Genomic DNA, 19928 nt, shown 5'->3' with positions numbered 1-19928 from the left:
CAGTATTTTAGTTTTACTTTTATTTATTTTCATACAGTACTGATCTGTCAGTACCGCTTCCATTTTATTTAAAGCTATCTCTAGGTCCTCCTTGCTAGATGCTAATACTGCTATATCATCTGCAAATCTAAGCATACTAATCTTTTGCCCTTGCACGTCTATCCCTACAGTTGTACTGTCTTTAATGATGTTGATGGCGTCTTCGATGTATAGATTAAAAAGTAGTGTTGACAGTGTGCATCCCTGTCTGACTCCCTTCCTAATATTTACTTCTCTCTATTGCAGCCCCATCTCTATAACTGCCTGTTGCTCTTTTTACAAACTTAGTATCACTCTTCTAGCTTTGCAATTCATCCCTACATTTTTAAGTATATTTAACATCTTGTCCCATTTAAGAGGTAGTTTATAGTGGATAAAAAATTGAAAATGAATTTTTACATTAATATTTCATAAAAACCACTATTAAAAATGTCAAACTATTTCATATATGTAGTATTACATAATTACATTAGTTCGACAGATCTGTGACCTCTTAAGTACGGTTTGTCGTGTAGCCGTTGTCACCTCTCGCAGCTTAGTGGTTAGAGCATTGGTGCGTAAAAGGGTGTGACAACATCATATAAAATTAGTGACATACACACCTATTTCAACATTTTACAAAATTCTACCTCTTTAGGAAACTGAAAGGGATTTGCAAAGATTGCATGTTTTTTTTGGTCCGATTTAGTTGAAACTGGTTAAAAAATTCAATCTCTGTTGGGGGAGAGGAATGATGAAGTGGAGTTGCAATATTTAAATGGAACATATATTATTTGTGGTCAGCTTTACTTGAAATTTGGTCTGAATGGTCTCTCAATTAATTTCTGAAAGACCTATTTCGACATTTTAAAAAATTCAACCTGCAAAGGGGGGAGGCGGTAAAAAAGTGTTGTAATTTTTGTTTGGAATACACTTTATTTGTGGTTGAATGTACTTGAAACTTCGGACATATCCTATTTGATATTATTATTCAAATGAAAACGTTTTTATGGGGTATATTTTATTTGTACTCGGATTTACTCGAAGGTTGCTCATTGTTGAAATTAAGCAAATACGTGTTTTGGAAATTTTTAAAAATTAACCCTTAGGGATGAAATGTTGTTGTTATGTTTGTATTTGAAATCCAAGATGACGACATTACATAAAATTAAAACGTTGTAAGGGTGAATTGGAAGTTAAAAGGTTTTATGGAGAAATAATATTAATTTCTGCGAGCGAAACCGCCGGGAAAAGCTAGTTAATTAATATATTCCTTTCCAGGAACAAAACATTTTTAGTATTCGAAATTTTCAGTTTGATTTACTATATTTTAACACTAAACATAAAAAAAAAGAAACTTTACCACTGTACGAAAAAACGGATCTACAAGAATATCATCGGAGTAAGTGGTCTTTATTCCTATGTCTGGTTAACATATAGTTGAAATATAGTAATATAGAGTAATATAGAGACAAAGTAATTGGTTTTCGATATATAGTCAAGTACCTTGTACTATTTTGTTCGCTAAAAGGTCAGTTCATGCGTTGAAGGAAGGCTCAATTTATGCATTGAAGGAAAGATAAGTTCTTCAGTTTTCATAATTCTCACAACTATTTCTAATGTCATCAGAAGTTCGCATGTATGACAGAGAATGTACTACATTCCGATTTTCTAACTCTAGGACAGAAATACAATTTTAGTTCATTTTCAACTACTGTTTATTTATATTTTTACTTTTAATTCTATTGATTTTTGTTGATAGTCATGTCAAAATAACTGTTCCAATCTCAACCTTAAGTTTTTCTTCAAATATTCGTAATAGCTTTATTAACTTCTATTCTTTGTTTCTAACTGCGCAATAAAGTTTTTAATCTCCTCAAAAGTAGTGTAGTATTTATCGTTTCTAGCCCACTGAAGAAAACTGGAGAATTGTTTTCACCACTGCTTCCTTGGTATATGTGATAAGTGCAATTTTCTTTGCAATATTTGCTTCTGGAATACGTCAAAAATGGGACAGTGAAGATAAAGTTGAAACGACTAAGACTGAGACTGTAGAACTTTCAATAAAAGAATAGTATAGATATTAAAACAAAAGTTTTTCTACATTCCTCTTATATTTAAAAACTGATGATTTTGCCAAGAAGCTTTTATATTTGTTACGTACATTATTTTTTTTTGTTAATTAATAAAATTATTCTAATGAAATCTGTGTTTAATACATGAACGAAACCATCTTAACAATTACCAAAAATAAACTAACAACACTAATTTGTTAAACAAAATGACTAATATTGTATCTTACCTCAGATTGTAATTTTTCTTTTATATACCTATTAGATATTTTTATTTTTGAGAATAAATTGCACGAGTATCTTGTTAAATTCAGGAGGTTCTGGGAAACAGCGTTAGATGGTTTCAAAATGCTCACGTGAGTCAAAAGTATACTAAGAACTTTCGACAACAACGTTCAAAGTGTTGGGTTTTGGTAAAAAAAAAGTGTAATACTTAAACAGAATTGAAGAATAGGAATTTAGTGAACAACGCAGTAATCTGTTTTAGTTGCATTTTCACAGTTATACATTGTTTTTCTTTATTTCCTGAAAGTTTTCTTTGTCGACAAACGTTTGAGTTTCCAACACATTCTAGATCCAAGGTGGAGATGTCGCCACCAGAACGTTTTTCCAGAAAAGTTCGTTGCATTGTGAATCGTATGTTATATGTTTTACCTATGCAATAAACAGAATGTAGTCGAATCGCATAGTATCATTTGACTAATTAAAAAACTAAGTAACGACATTGCTGGTCATAACAATTATGTGTTTTAAGACTCACTTACCTAAGCTTTTTTTAAATGCTTTGATAGTAAAATATGAGGACGCATTACATTACCATTAACCAAACTAAAAATACGGCTTTAGTATTCAAAAATAGCAAATGCTACAGTTTTATAAATTACTTATTTGATAAAACGCATATTAAGATTACAATTTCTACCCTGCGCTATTATTATGTATCGCGTCGTTTGGCTTTGGCTGTGATGAGGGTATTTAAAAATACTTTTGCATGCTTTAATCTCACCACCTGCTAATGCTGATGAGCTATTCCACTGGCCCATACTTCAAAGCCGGAATAGTAAAAATTGTTGACCGGGGAAGGTAGACCGAACTCGAATCGGCGTCCTACCGACTAAACTAAGCGAAGATCTAATCTGCAGGACTATAACGATACTTATTGCCCTTTGCTCAAACAAGAAATACAAACTTAAAGGGTATTCCTGGATAGGATAGGTGAAATTGCACCTCGCAGTTCTTTGTAAAATACCTATTGGAACTTGCTGGTTTAATTTTTTTTAATGGGGAAAAAATCAGGAAAAAAAATCATGAGTATACAATATTAAATAGTCCACTTGAATGAATTTTTTCAGACTTTTTGAGACCTTTCTTCTTGGCCAATAAAATTCCGAAAAAATTGTTTTCCATGTGTCTTCGAGCAGCAAACTGAACACCAACGATTTTCTTTAAAACGCGTTTTAAAGTTTTGAAAATACAAAAATGGTGTTATTTTCGATTTTTCGAGTCATATCACAGTAAAGCCAGTACCATATCTAACAACAATAATAACGACTATAATAATTGGAGAGCCAAAACAATTTGCCGTTTTTGAATTAAATACGCATTTTCGGGGTTTTTCAAGTTTTGGCAGCCTCGACAAAATTTTTCTGACACTAGGAATCGACTAACTTGATTTCATATTAAAAGNTTTTTTACGTATATCGAGTATTTTTGGAGTTATTATCAAATGAAAATGAAATTTACGAAAATTTGATAAATTCTGATTTTTTTAGATCATATTGTTTTTCCAAAAATATGCATTCTAAACCGGTCAAAATTTTTAAAGTCATTAGTTATTCTAGAATGAAGAATGTCTTATAGGGATTAGTATAAATTTTAATTTTTGTGGAAATGGCGTAGGTTACATTTTTCACTTTTTCCTAAAATATTCGAAAGGGTCCTCTTATTTTCATCATAACTTGCTTAATTTTGATGGTATCAACTTCTTCTGCAGTTCATTTGATAGGTATTTCTGAGTACTTTCAAAATTGTTTTGCAAGTATATTTTATAAAATGCATCGTTTTCCCGTTATTTAAGCTTGAATACTTAGATTTGAGTACTCTCAGGAAAAAAGTATACATTCAATTACCTATAGCTCACTTTGAATTAATATTAAAAGGTTTTTTAAGAATGGAGTTTTTTTGTTTTTTCCTAAAAAATTCGAAAGGGTCCTCTTATTTTCATCATAACTTGCTTAATTTTGATGGTATCAACTTCTTCTACAGCTCCTTTGATAGGTATTTCTGAGTACTTTCAAAATTGTTTTGCAAGTATATTTTATAAAATGCATCGTTTTCCCGTTATTTAAGCTTGAATACTTAGATTTAAGTACTCGCCGGAAAAAAGTATACATTCAATTACCTGTAGCTCACTTTGAATTAATTTTAAAAGGTTTTTTAACGATGGAGTTTTTTTGTGTTTTTATTAGCTTCAATTTTGGTAATGACAATTTTTTTGTAAAACCTAATAGTTTTTGAGTTATTTATGAAAAACGGCTTTAAAACATGTATTTTTTTCACGAAAAATCAAAATCTTTGATCTTTAATAACTTAAAAAGTATTGATTTTCGCGCTTTATACAGTATCANGAGGTGAAAACCTTCAGTGACTGTACTACATTCCGATTTTCTAACTCTAGGACAGAAATACAATTTTAGTTCATTTTCAACTACTGTTTATTTATATTTTTACTTTTAATTCTATTGATTTTTGTTGATAGTCATGTCAAAATAACTGTTCCAATCTCAACCTTAAGTTTTTCTTCAAATATTCGTAATAGCTTTATTAACTTCTATTCTTTGTTTCTAACTGCGCAATAAAGTTTTTAATCTCCTCAAAAGTAGTGTAGTATTTATCGTTTCTAGCCCACTGAAGAAAACTGGAGAATTGTTTTCACCACTGCTTCCTTGGTATATGTGATAAGTGCAATTTTCTTTGCAATATTTGCTTCTGGAATACGTCAAAAATGGGACAGTGAAGATAAAGTTGAAACGACTAAGACTGAGACTGTAGAACTTTCAATAAAAGAATAGTATAGATATTAAAACAAAAGTTTTTCTACATTCCTCTTATATTTAAAAACTGATGATTTTGCCAAGAAGCTTTTATATTTGTTACGTACATTATTTTTTTTTGTTAATTAATAAAATTATTCTAATGAAATCTGTGTTTAATACATGAACGAAACCATCTTAACAATTACCAAAAATAAACTAACAACACTAATTTGTTAAACAAAATGACTAATATTGTATCTTACCTCAGATTGTAATTTTTCTTTTATATACCTATTAGATATTTTTATTTTTGAGAATAAATTGCACGAGTATCTTGTTAAATTCAAGAGGTTCTGGGAAACAGCGTTAGATGGTTTCAAAATGCTCACGTGAGTCAAAAGTATACTAAGAACTTTCGACAACAACGTTCAAAGTGTTGGGTTTTGGTAAAAAAAAAGTGTAATACTTAAACAGAATTGAAGAATAGGAATTTAGTGAACAACGCAGTAATCTGTTTTAGTTGCATTTTCACAGTTATACATTGTTTTTCTTTATTTCCTGAAAGTTTTCTTTGTCGACAAACGTTTGAGTTTCCAACACATTCTAGATCCAAGGTGGAGATGTCGCCACCAGAACGTTTTTCCAGAAAAGTTCGTTGCATTGTGAATCGTATGTTATATGTTTTACCTATGCAATAAACAGAATGTAGTCGAATCGCATAGTATCATTTGACTAATTAAAAAACTAAGTAACGACATTGCTGGTCATAACAATTATGTGTTTTAAGACTCACTTACCTAAGCTTTTTTTAAATGCTTTGATAGTAAAATATGAGGACGCATTACATTACCATTAACCAAACTAAAAATACGGCTTTAGTATTCAAAAATAGCAAATGCTACAGTTTTATAAATTACTTATTTGATAAAACGCATATTAAGATTACAATTTCTACCCTGCGCTATTATTATGTATCGCGTCGTTTGGCTTTGGCTGTGATGAGGGTATTTAAAAATACTTTTGCATGCTTTAATCTCACCACCTGCTAATGCTGATGAGCTATTCCACTGGCCCATACTTCAAAGCCGGAATAGTAAAAATTGTTGACCGGGGAAGGTAGACCGAACTCGAATCGGCGTCCTACCGACTAAACTAAGCGAAGATCTAATCTGCAGGACTATAACGATACTTATTGCCCTTTGCTCAAACAAGAAATACAAACTTAAAGGGTATTCCTGGATAGGATAGGTGAAATTGCACCTCGCAGTTCTTTGTAAAATACCTATTGGAACTTGCTGGTTTAATTTTTTTTAATGGGGAAAAAATCAGGAAAAAAAATCATGAGTATACAATATTAAATAGTCCACTTGAATGAATTTTTTCAGACTTTTTGAGACCTTTCTTCTTGGCCAATAAAATTCCGAAAAAATTGTTTTCCATGTGTCTTCGAGCAGCAAACTGAACACCAACGATTTTCTTTAAAACGCGTTTTAAAGTTTTGAAAATACAAAAATGGTGTTATTTTCGATTTTTCGAGTCATATCACAGTAAAGCCAGTACCATATCTAACAACAATAATAACGACTATAATAATTGGAGAGCCAAAACAATTTGCCGTTTTTGAATTAAATACGCATTTTCGGGGTTTTTCAAGTTTTGGCAGCCTCGACAAAATTTTTCTGACACTAGGAATCGACTAACTTGATTTCATATTAAAAGAAATACATTCTAAAAGAATTAATCTACTTTTGGTAGTTTAAAACAATCACAAACATAAAATTGTTGCAATCAAAATGGTTCATACTTAATCGGATGTGTTCGGATTAAACGTAACCGTAGATCAATTCCCAACCGATACATTACCTGTTTCTATTTTTCTGTCTACAACATACACGTAGAATTTTTATTTGACACAGTACTTTTCTAATAATGTAGGTCTCATGTAGTGATGAGCAAAATTGGTCATGCTCTCTCTTTCACAAGGCCAAAACCAACACCGTCTTTATACTAGCAAGACCATGATCAAGGCCGAACGAACAAAACTAGGACTAAAACTATGACCGAACGAACAAGACCAAGAATAAAACCAAAATCGAACGAACAAGCGCAAGGTACCAAGACCAAAATCAAATACGCAAGACTAAATGTAATATTATTACTTCCGGTGGATATATGAGTTAAACTATTCGAAGGAACTTNGGGCTGGAAATGTGATTTGACAAGCAATCAACAGCAACGTAGGGGTTCCCGGAATATCCATATATATAAAAGAAAATCGTCTTAGTTACACCATTTATAACTCAAAAACGGCTGAACCGATTTGGCTGAAAATTGGTGGGGAGGTAGCTTATAACCAGGAGGACAAGGGCATAGGATTCTATCCCGTTCCCGTGGAAAAAAAATCTTGATATAAGAAAACGCAATTGACATGGAATGACAAAACGCAACTGACAGCAAAGCGTAATATTGTCTATGGTTAAGTATGGTGTTTTATTTATAATCAGATTTACCTGAAACTTGGCTTTAATGTTTTTTCATATAAAATTAGTGACATAAATACCTATTTCAACATTTTACAAAATTCTATCTCTTTAGGAAGCTGAAAGGGGTTTACAAAGATTACATGTTTGTTTTTGGTCCGATTTACTTGAAACTGATTAAAAAATTCAATCTCTGTTGGGGGGAATGAGTGGTGAAGAGGAGTTGCAATGTTTAAATGGAACATATATTATTTGTCGTCAGATTTACTTGAAACTTGGTCTTAATGGTCTCTCATTTAATTTCTGAAAGACCTATCTAGACATTTTAAAAAAAGCCAACCTCCAAAGGGGGGAAGAGGTAAAAAGGTATATCTTATTTGTACTCGGATTTACTCGAAGGTTGTTCATTGTTGAAATTAAGCAAATACGTGTATTGCAATTTTTAAAAATCAACCCTTGAAGATGAAATGTTGTTGCTACGTTTGTATTTGAAATCTAAGATGGTGACATAACATAAAATTAAAACGTTATAAGGGTGAATTGGAAGTTAAAAGGTTTTATGGAGAAATAATATTAATTTCTGCGAGCGAAACCGCCGGGAAAAGCTAGTTAATTAATATATTCCTTTCCAGGAACAAAACATTTTTAGTATTCGAAATTTTCAGTTTGATTTACTATATTTTAACACTAAACATAAAAAAAAAGAAACTTTACCACTGTACGAAAAAACGGATCTACAAGAATATCATCGGAGTAAGTGGTCTTTATTCCTATGTCTGGTTAACATATAGTTGAAATATAGTAATATAGAGTAATATAGAGACAAAGTAATTGGTTTTCGATATATAGTCAAGTACCTTGTACTATTTTGTTCGCTAAAAGGTCAGTTCATGCGTTGAAGGAAGGCTCAATTTATGCATTGAAGGAAAGATAAGTTCTTCAGTTTTCATAATTCTCACAACTATTTCTAATGTCATCAGAAGTTCGCATGTATGACAGAGAATTTTAGCATTTAAGATAATTAGTGTGTTGGTAACTGGAAAAATTTTTGCCTACAAGAATTATTTAAAGAAACGTATGTATCGGACTAACTGAGCAAGACCAAGGCTTAAGACTGAGACTATATCAGCAAGACCAACACCGAGATCAAGACTAGAAGTATTTGAGTAAGAGTAAGACCAATACGAAGACTAGGACAATCTTGGTCTTGGTCTTACTTTGCTCATCACTAGTATCATTCCCTTTCTCTTGTTAGGATCTTGGATCCTAAGCTACTTAACTTAACTTAAAATAAGGTACTGTTTGCACTTTTATATGTTGTATTTTTCAATTACAAAAATGTTCTAAATCTTATAAATTTTTCTGTTTGTTACTTTATTTCTTCTTCTATTCTCCTTTCTGTCTAGATACTATCTTATATTTCTAAATTCCCACCACTTTCTGGGGGTTGACCAAACGTGTTCTTGTAGAGGGGTTTGTGCAGTTTTTTGAACTTAACTTTTGAAAATAATAATAATAATAAAAAACTTGAGGCAAGGGCACTGTCGGCCTGTAACAAAGACACGTTCGGTTGTAATAAAACTAATACAAATAGATTTTGGAAATAGAATAAATAAAAGAAGTTTTGAAGTAAAAAGTATAAAAGAGGTTTATAAGGGGTGTTGTAATTTTGGGATAGGTTGCCGGTTCAGGGTAAATTACATGCAGAAATGCCGAAGCGAGAGAAGTTTTATAGAATGTTATTGTTAATTGAAGAAAATGTAGGCGGTGGTTGTTAAAATTGTAAGGAAGGAATATTTTTTAAAGGATGTTGTAAAAGTGAGATTTTTAAAGAGTAATAGAAGAGAACGATTGTCAGCATTTCGTAGAAGTAGAAAGAAAAGATATGTTTATAATATTAGATGGGTTTATAACACTCTTATAATAAATACTGAAAAATATACCAGAAGTTTCGACGATCAAATATTAATGTGATGATTAAACGGTCCAAATGTTGTACAAAAATGTTTAAATTTAAAAGTAGTATATATTTGTAGCTTAGAGGACTATAGTTGGTAAGTTTATACTTTTTGTAGTATGTGTATATCCATTGGATGATGAAGAATTTCCCTTGCAAAATTGTGAAAATAATGCATCAGGGGTATTCGACTTGAATGTAAACTTTCTCCACTAAACATTTAAGACATCCTTGATAGATACCACTCCTCCTTTACCTACTTCTTATTTAAGAAGTAGTTTTTGGAGATTTCTGTAGTTTTTCAAAACCTAGTATGACACGCTCGAGACTTTCGAAATTGTAAAACTTGAAACTATCCCAGATTAAGTTTGCATTTACATATATCATTCAAGAGGTCCACAATAAACTTCCATTTGATGGTTATTCCAAAATTCAAGTAACTTTGTCAGTGAAACGAAGGTCTGTGGATACCCTTTTACACTACATCATGCGTATACATAATATATATTGGGTGTACATAAATTATTTAGGTAAATTCTCAAAAGCAGACAGACATTATTCATTGGTTTATCTCCACCAATAAGCCGATTCTTTATTTTATGAACCACTCCATTGTTACTGTTCGTTGTTCATGTTGATTTTCGTAAACACCCTTTCTCTATAATGAAGTGAATGGTTTAAATTTTTTAAATCGTGATTCATTTGATGTGGTACTCCTGAATAATTTTATTTCTAAATTAAAAGTCAAAAACTCAAAAAGATTGAATAGAGCAATATTTTTTTGATTAATTATTAATGGATACAAGACTAGGAACAAAGATCGCTTTTCGTCCATGCTGGTGCAATATACACTATGCCTGGTCAGTATTCCGTAATATTGTCCCGCCCAAATTGGGAACGGTGTCTTGACCATCTATGTTATGTCGCTAATCGGTTAATTATTAATCTCAATTACCCGATTATAATGTAATTTAATTATTTAAGCGTGACTGGGGGTCAGGTACTAAAATTATAAGATAGGCAAGTTTAAAAACAACAACTTTATTAGATATAAAATGATAAAGAGAATCGAATTGAATGTTTACAAAAAGGATCTTTCCCTCAATGTAGATCAATACACAAAAAAAACATGTCGGCTTTACTTACATTGGCAGGAGCGTCGCAACCATCATCGTCTAGGGGTAGTGTTACCAACACACAGAATTTGCCACCTAGTACTCCTTCGCGTTCCGGAATCGACTGATCGCGAATCGACTATCGATTCCCGTTCACTCGCTAAACTTTTTGATGAACCAGTGATTATTTGACCACAGTTCAACATGGGTCGCTCACTGGTTCCAGAAGTTTCTCTGGTCTTGCTGATCTAATGACAAAAAAACGACGAACTCCTTATTGATGACTTCGCGAAGTTCAATAATTTTCCTAATGACCAGAGCTATCGAACTAGCGTTAAATTCCGCTTGTAAAATAGATAATTGTTTTCACTTGCTGCCTCGTTGCTGTGTAATGCCAAATATGCTTATTTTGCAAGTGAATGAACTCGATATCCGTTTTATGAATTTGAAAAGAATAGCAACGTTATAATTATAAAATATTTAATTAATTTTGAAATATGTTTTAAGGTCTAAAATGGTTTTTTGAATTTCATTAAAATTTCACTGCGTGACAGTATTTGAATGATAACATCTGAGGGCAGTGTACAGAGCATCTCGTGTTAGCGCCACAAACTAGGAGATGTAAAAAGTATGCATAAAAAAAGTACTCCAGTTAACGAGTCGTCAATGATTGAGAAAAGTTGTCGGTTTGACAGCTGCATTATCTTATAGCCCTTCATTACAGCAAGAGTCAAGTGACGAAGCACTCATACTTTTCGTAACCTTCGCAACAGCTGGTACACAGACAAGTCAATTTCACGTGTGACGATTAGTAGTAGTCTACAGTATAAAGTTACTATTCAATTGACAAAGTTACTGCTATTACCATAAAAATAAGTTTAGTGTGAATATATCAAACAAAAAACAATGTATTCGTACGCAGCGTATGGGGACATGGTGGTCAAGGTACAGTGAGAATCCATCTATGACATCACGCGAATACGCTTCACGTTACTGAAGCAGTTGGGGCTTTCGGTAGGGTCATTGTTACCATATTGATGTATATCACCGAATGGTGCAAGATGGTTCATCTTGTTTCTTTTTCATGTACATTCTTCTCCCTTTACTTCTTCGGAGTGCTGATCAGACATAGTAAAGGATTTCTCGATGAGGTGTGCTACTCTTCGAGTTACAAAACGCAGAACAGTACCACGGTAATATAATTTTCAAAGTCCATTAACAGTGGTTTGCCAAACTGGGTGGTCATGGTGGAAACATAAACGTTTGACGATTGTGCTACGGCTGTGTCGTTTTGTTTGAAATTAATACCGCTGTCGTTCCACTTAATTAAAGTAGATGATATGCCCGTTTTCATTTCTCAAATAAAGGATAGAACAGCTGTGTTAGAACCGGGCTGTGTTGCGGTTCCTATTGGACCGACATGTGACTCAATAGCATAAAATTTGTGTAGAGTGCATGTGAGATAAAGCGCGTTCATTATGGAGGCTCATGGCGTAGAACTGGAAATCTAAAATTTGAATGGGAAACTAACATAACCTATCTAAATCTTAACCTCCTTTGTGACAAACGAAAGAAATGGCAAAACAATGAAAACGTAAATATGCGATATTAATCATATGTGTTAAGGCCGTTTGCTTTTTGTCTACGCATGTGTGAATCGCAGTAGGTACACATCCTACATACACATGCTCATATAAAATAATTTCCCACAGTTTCAGTCAGTTTAATATAATTATTTATTTAACTGCATTAAAACTAAAATACTAAAATACTGGTAGGGAAGGGACGAAAAAGTAAGGAAAGAGCGAATATAAAAATAGGAGACGAAAAACTAAAAGATTTTAGATATCTAGGAAGTCAGATAAGACAGGACGGAAGGAGTACTAGGGATATAAAGCAGAGGCTAGCGCAGGGTCGTGTCGCCTTTAATAAAAAGAAGTCGCTTCTATGCTCGCGAACGGTTAATTTGGAAATTCGCAGAAGATTGTTAAAGGTGTATGTTTAGAGTACGGTGCTGTACGGGTGCGAAACATGGACAGTGGGCTCGGCGAAAAGGAAAAGTTTAGAAGCGTTCGAAATGTGGTGTTATAGGCCAGGGGTCGGCAACCTTTTGAGTCAGAAGAGTCAAAAATTACAATTTACAAAATTTCAAAGTTTCTAAAGAGCCACAAATTTTTTTCTTGCCAAAAATAAATAGTACTCGCATTTAAATAAATTGTTTTGATAAAAACTAATCTATTTATTCATAAGAAAGAATATCTATTTATTAAGTTTCAAACACGACTCTAAATTTTCATTTGTTAGTTGGCTTCTTACTTTACTTTTAATTATATTCATGCAAGGGCTTGCTCTCACGAAAATGTCGATCGGAAGATAGTCAGCACTCCACATGCCAACTTCTTCACCTCACTCTAACAATCTGGAAGACTATTGGGATGCGGTGAAAAGCGAGTACAAGTGGCTGAGGGATAGAATCAGTGCCTAATCGTCGTTAATCGATTCAGAACGATTTTTGAATGTTTTTTTTTTTTTGATAAAAGAGCCGCACGTGGCTCGCGAGCCGCAGGTTGCCGATCCCTGTTATAGGCGAATGATCAGGATAACGTGGATAGAAAAGGTTAGAAATGAAGAGGTATTAAAAAGAATAGGAGAACAGGGGACTCCATGGAAGTCAATAAGAAATAGGCGAAATAGGTTGGTAGGACACCTTCTCAAACATAAAGGTCTAGTCACAGACATATTAGAGGCAGAAACAGGAATTAGGAGGGGTAGAGGTAGACCTAGATTAGATTACTGTTCGCAAATAGTTAAGGATGTGGGTTGTTCTACTTTTACGGAAATGCGAAGTTTAGCTCAGGATAGGAAAGAGTGGAGGTTCGTGTCCAACCAGTCTTAGGACTAACGATCGACCTTATGATGATGATGAAAGTTTACTATTATATACAAGTACAAGGTGTACTCAAACTAGATTGATCTTTTGGGTGAATTGTATGATGGAAGGAACATGATTAATGGAAAATAGAATAAGACACAAGAAAAACGTGGTACTATTATGTGTAAATAATTTTTGATTTTCAGTCAGTGTGTAATTTTCCTTTGTGAGTCCAATTTGGTTCATCTCTCAGGACCATCTAATTAAAGGGACTCATTTAATCAGCAAAAATAAACTCCGTGTTATTCAGTTTAAGGATACATATTCCAATTAGAAACGTGCAAATGAATAAATACTCCCTTAGCTTTTGAATGTTAAACCAATCATCATTCTACCTGTACATTGCATGTCATCTTGAAATATGCAGGGAATGAAAATAACAAAAACTCCCGATGAGGTAGAACTTGTTATTTACTTTTATTGAATTCAGCACTCAACACCTGCAAAAGTCAATAATCAATCCTTGAGAAAAATTCGTTGTAGATCTGTGTTATTCAGAAACCTTTCTCTCTATAACTCATCAATTAAATCAGATTCGAGCATCGTTAGGATTGGAAATACACCCAAGGGTGCGATTTTCCTTTGCACTACGTTGTTTGCTATCGACTTCATCCTCTTATAGACAAGTCTCTTGTGTCTCATAAAAGGTCGGTGTAACTTCTTCCTTTATTACTTACGATAAGTGCTATTTTAAGATACCAATTCAATTTAACATGATTTTAAAGTTACTCTAATTACGTTACAAGTCTTCACGAGGTATATTCGTAAAGTAAGAGCTGTTTGATCAATAAAGCAAAGACTTCATTAGAAAAATCTTTTATTGACAGTTTTAGTTTCCTACAAACCTACTTTATTGCTCGCCATGCCATAATCGCCGTTTTCTTATAAGCACCTTTCATAGCGCTGCATCAGCCTGTTTAACCACTTGGCAAAGAAGTTCTCTGCATAGGAATTGAATCACTTTGTAATGACGGTCTTGAGGTTCTCGCCGTTCTCGAAACGTTGTCCAGCAAGCCGCTGTCTGAAATGCAAAAAGAGAAGATAGTTGTTGGGTACAAAGTCAGGACTGTAAAGTGGTAGGTCCAACGAAATTCATGGATCTTGTCCTTGGTTGTGGTAGTGTCGTGGGGACGATCATAGTCCCGGAGCAGGACAATTTCCGGCGACTGTTTTCCGCGCCTACCACTTTAGATGGTATGTCTCAATTTAGTGAGCGTTTTGCAGTACGGAGCAGTTGAAATTATTGCCCCACGTTTCATGAACTCAACGACGCCACTGTTTGATTTTTAGGGTGCCATACGATATCCATGTCTCGCCAACCATGATAATGTGAAAAAGTTCAATAATAATACAAAATGCCTGTCCATTTGCAATTCTTTCCTGTTTCTATTGGTCAGTTAGAAATTTCTGTACTCACCTTGCACTCAACTTGTAATGCGTATAAAATAATTCGAAGTCGTCTGTATTCTGTCAAAACTGCCAGACGCGGATCGCGATTTCGATCTTTTTGGATCTCATCAGTGGGTCGCAGACAGCTCCGACAGAACGCAGACCAACTTTCACCTGCTGTTTTAACAGTGCGTTTTAGAAAATACCACAAATGGCGCGGTAAACGCCATCTGTAGTACGATGCTACATTTTAGGATTACGTATGCTCCAACAAGGTCCACTTGTGTGGATATCTAGTTGCTGAAACGAATCCCGGCGTAGCTAACCTCAACGTGATAGGCACGTTACCATAATCGAATAAAATAATTCGAAGGTAATACGTAATCCTAAAATGTAGCATCGTACTACAGATGGCGTTTACCGCGCCATTTGTGGTATTTTCTAAAACGCACTGTTAAGACAGCAGGTAAAAATTGGTCTGTGTTCTGTCGGAGCTGTCTGCGACGCGCTGATGAGATCCAAAAAGATCGAAATCGCTATCCGCGTCTGGCAATTTCGACAGAATACAGACCACTTTGAATTATTTTATTCGATTATGGTAACGTGCTTATCACGTTAAGGTTAGCGACGCCGGGATTCGTTTCAGCAAGTAGACATCCATACATGTGGACCTTGTTGGAGCATACGTAATTCTAAAATGTAGCATCGTACTACAGATGGCGCCTACCGCGCTATTTGTGGTATTTTGTAATGTGTGATTAAGCTTTTTCGTAACAATCTTGAATATGAGGATGCGCCAAACAAAAGGAAGTTTATCAGCAAGAGCACTAATTGTCAATCGTCATTCAAATAGGAGCTTTTGATTTATCTGGTGATCGAATTTATTGATCTAAGGATCTAGCCTGCCTACTCCACTCTTTATCATGGACATTAGTACGACCGTTGTTGAATTCTCGATACCATCGTCTAAACTTTTGTTCCCTCATTAAAGTTGGTTTATAAACGAGACATAACTCCTTGTGGATTTGAGCTGCTGAAGATCCTTTTGCACACAAAAGAACCAAACACGGCTCGGACTTTGTAACTGGCGGGATCTGCGATTGTCGCGGACATTATTGTCTGCCTGAACTAACTAGAAAACGACAACTAAAACACAATAATCACTTCCGTGCCTTTGTTAACAGTCAACAGCTGGCTTTGTATGCTTACAATTTTGCTCAGCTCCGTTAATCTTAAAAAATATGGAAACGGCCTGCGTACGAACTTTACGAATACGCCTCGTATTACTCTAAACAAAACCACCTTTTTTTAAAGTATTGTATCTTAATGCTAACAATTTCATAACTACAAATATTTCTTTTTATGATTTATGCACATGTAAGTCAAAGGTATATGCAGGTACATGGGTTAATCTACATGCGTGCGAATAAATTAGTTATTCTGTATTAATAAATGTAAAAAAATATACAACGTCTAAATGGAATGCTTTGAAAAGAATGTTTTGGTGCGTTGTAGTTATCCAGCAAACGAGTACACCATCTTAAGTGAAGATAAGATCATTCGAATGAAGAATAATCTATCATTCGATTATTGTATTCACTCGAGATATTTCGATTGGTTATGAAATCATTCGAACGATTTACGATCGATTGGTAATTATTTTGTTGCTGTGAATATCAATCAAATTAGGAACGACGGGTTCATTGCATTTTAATAAGTCTCCCTTTTCGAGTGTCGCTTTTAATAGTGGCATAAGTATATAAAGAACCTCCGAACAAAATGTTTCTGTCGAAAATAATTTATATATACTTAATCAATCATTGATCCGTTTTTTGTTATCTAAACGGCGATCGCACGTCTTAATGCGTCATTTTCAAACCAGCAATGTGACGTCATCATTCGGAAGAAAATCACTCGAACGATCATTCGATTATTAAAATAACTCGAGTGACGACTTTTTTATTGCCAAAATTATTCGATTATGCTCGAGCATGAATTAATCCTTTGAGCTAACTTTACCCACTTTAAACTAATGAGGAAAAGTACTGTATTGGTGCGTAAATCCAGGTGTCTCGGGTTAGGTTAGGTTAGGCTAGGCTAGATTTCCAGCTAGCAACAACTTTTCCTCATTTGTTTGAGGTTATATGTAGTGGGTTAAGTTAACTCAAAATATTAATTCATTAATGCATTGAATTTAATCCTACAAAAATTAATTGTGTTTCATTACTAATAGTGTGTACTGTGTGCACTATTAGGAAGTAAAATGGCCTGGTAAACTTCATTTGTAGTATATTCCTACACATTAATGGAATTCAAAAGTCCAAGGCGTAACTATCCCTACGTGGTAGATAGTTCCTACAAAACACAGACCGGCTCTACCTGCTGTTTTTAGACAGCATTTTATGAATGTCTGTACCTCTGTACTCTTGATAATGAATTTTACGTGGAAACAATTGTTGAGTATCCAATTAAATTGTTCGTTGAAACAGTCTAATAATATTTATGTATCTACTTCACTCTGTTTGATGAATGAAGCACAATGCCATATTGGAATCTACGAATCTAGTTATTCTGATACAATGCATACAGCACAACTTCATATCAAACAAATAAAGAAGGAAATTATAGAAACTGCAAATTAGATGAAGTGCACATGACATCCGTGTATTATTTTATTATTATTAAAAGCACTTAAGAGTAGTGAAGCTTCGAATATGAATTTGTAGAAACTACTTCTTTTTGTGATTTGAACGGTATAAACCTATTTTTAGATAACTTAATGGTATTTGCCATTATCACTTGATTAAACATGATTCAAGATTAAAATTAAAAATTAAATCAAACAATTTGGGAATTTCACTTCATCATCATCATCATAAGGTCATCAGTCCTAAGACTGGTTGGACACGTAACTCCACTCTTTTCTATCCTGAGCCAAACTTCGCATTTCCCTAAAACTAGAACAGCCCACATCCTTAACTATTTGCGAACAATAATCTAATCTAGGTCTACCTCTACCCCTCCTAACTCCTGTTTCTGCCTCTAATATGTCTCTGACTAGACCTTCATGCCTAAGAAGGTGTCCTACCAACCTATCTCGCCTATTTTTTATTGACTTCCATAGAGTCCTCTGTTTTCCTATTCTTTCCAATACCTCTTCATTTCTAACCTTTTCTATCCACGATATCCTCATCATCCGCCTATAACACCACAAAAAAAAAACTTAAAACTTTATTAAAAACTCGATACTCAGGAGTAACAAAAACTATACTAAGTAACATACAGCAATTAAATTAATTTATAATACATCCTAAGAGAGTGGGGGTTGAAAAAAATTTGGGTCCAATAGAGGAATGTAACCAAATATGGGCTACCATTTTGTTTTTGTCTCAAAAATAAAAAGCTATTAAAAAATTAACCATTTATTGACGTCAAAATAATCACACATACATTTTTAAAGAACTAAGTAACAATCTTATGTTCTTAATATTATAATATATTATTAAATTGAGCATTAAACAAAATATCAAAATAGACGCTAAATATGGAACAGGTAGTACTCAAATATGGGCTACAAATAGAAACTTATAATATCTTGTACAAAAATAACGATTATAAATATTAATCTTATTAGAGATCAAATTACTTTGGTAGACGGAAGAAATCACATAATTTACTTACAAAAATCACACATCCAAGTGTCAAATTCATCTGGTTCACTATCTGAATCAAATTGGATAACTTCTTCACCTTCACTTTCGTCCCTGGTCTTGGCTTTCTTATTTCCTACACTTCTTTTCTTTTGCTTGGCTTTTTTATCTTTTGTTTTATTTTCTTTTTCAATTTGTTTCAATAAGGTTATTATTATATGGAGACGAAGTTTATAACCGAGACCACAGCAGCTTTTCTACCTCTATTAAATGTCTTTGTGACTTTTTTTGGCACGGGATGACTTATGTCATAAGGAGATACTAGACCTAGACTGTTATGATCAATTCCGGAAGACGAAGGTTGACAGCCGGACAACCACATAACCAACCACCTACAATAGTAATACCTAAATATGGGCTAGCCCATATTCAGGACCATAGTCATAACCCATATTCGAAATTCTTTACTAAAATCAACTTGATCGTGTACTTTACAAATCATATAGGTATAGCAAGCAATAAATCGACCGAAAATCATAAAATTAAACTTATATTCTGCAATAAAACACATAGTTACAGTATTTAGACCTAATTTTCATTAATTAAATAACACATTGATATGTACCGCAGAAAATTTTTTGACAGCAGCAACAAAAGTATAGCCTACACAGGCAACAAATCGCTCGCGATTGACGAGATTGAGTGAATGCGATGTTAGAGCGAATGAATGCGATAGACGATCGTCGTTTGTTGCATCTTTTGATTGTAGGTTTTCGATAATTGTTACTAGCCCATATTAAAACATTAGCCCACATTTAGTTACTCTCCTCTAGGGAATTATTGCCAAAATCTAGTTAGTCGTTGGTGATATTTTTGACGTGACAACGTCTTATAATTCGATGGAGCCGGCTGCACGCACGAAGAAACATGACTCATGCGGCGTTACCTCGCTCTGGGGCGATCCATTGAAGGCTTGAAGTGCAAGCGAGAGCGCGGAACAAGCGACAAAGAGGCACAATCGGCCTCCGCGTTCGGCAGCGTTCGACATCTGTCTCTCTCCTACTTGAGTGAGCGATGCGTCCGCGTGGACAGCTGCTATACAATAATACATTTCCATTTACCTCCTTCTCTATATCCATACAAAATATCTATCAAACAAATAAAATTAAAATTTTCTTTTGAAAAATGAAACCATTCCATCAGTATTTTCTTATGACGTTGTCACGTTCAACTATCGTCAGTAAACCGACTTTACAGACAACCGATGTTTTATTTTCTTT

The 19928-nt window shown here is 33.9% G+C and overlaps 1 protein-coding gene across 3 annotated transcripts in view; it reads left to right on the top strand.

Moving 5' to 3' along the window:
- LOC108736966 (putative inorganic phosphate cotransporter) overlaps nt 1-2223 on the top strand; it is a 34666-nt gene extending 32443 nt beyond the window's left edge. For 2 of the 3 annotated variants that reach the window (XM_018469594.2, XM_018469593.2), the window contains one exon: nt 1926-2223. In XM_018469594.2, coding sequence (XP_018325096.1) covers nt 1926-2093 — 168 coding nt within the window. In that variant the 3' untranslated portion in view covers nt 2094-2223. Of the gene's footprint in view, nt 1-1909 lie in introns of all 3 variants that reach the window. The other variant, XM_018469595.2, reaches the window with a different exon arrangement.
- Nucleotides 2224-19928: the final 17705 nt, after the last annotated feature.

This window comes from Agrilus planipennis, unplaced genomic scaffold, assembly GCF_000699045.2.
Source record: "Agrilus planipennis isolate EAB-ADULT unplaced genomic scaffold, Apla_2.0 scaffold111, whole genome shotgun sequence".
Lineage (NCBI taxonomy): Eukaryota > Metazoa > Arthropoda > Insecta > Coleoptera > Buprestidae > Agrilus > Agrilus planipennis.
The sequence above is the reverse complement of the archived record's forward strand: the minus strand, read 5'-3'. Positions and strand labels throughout refer to the sequence as shown.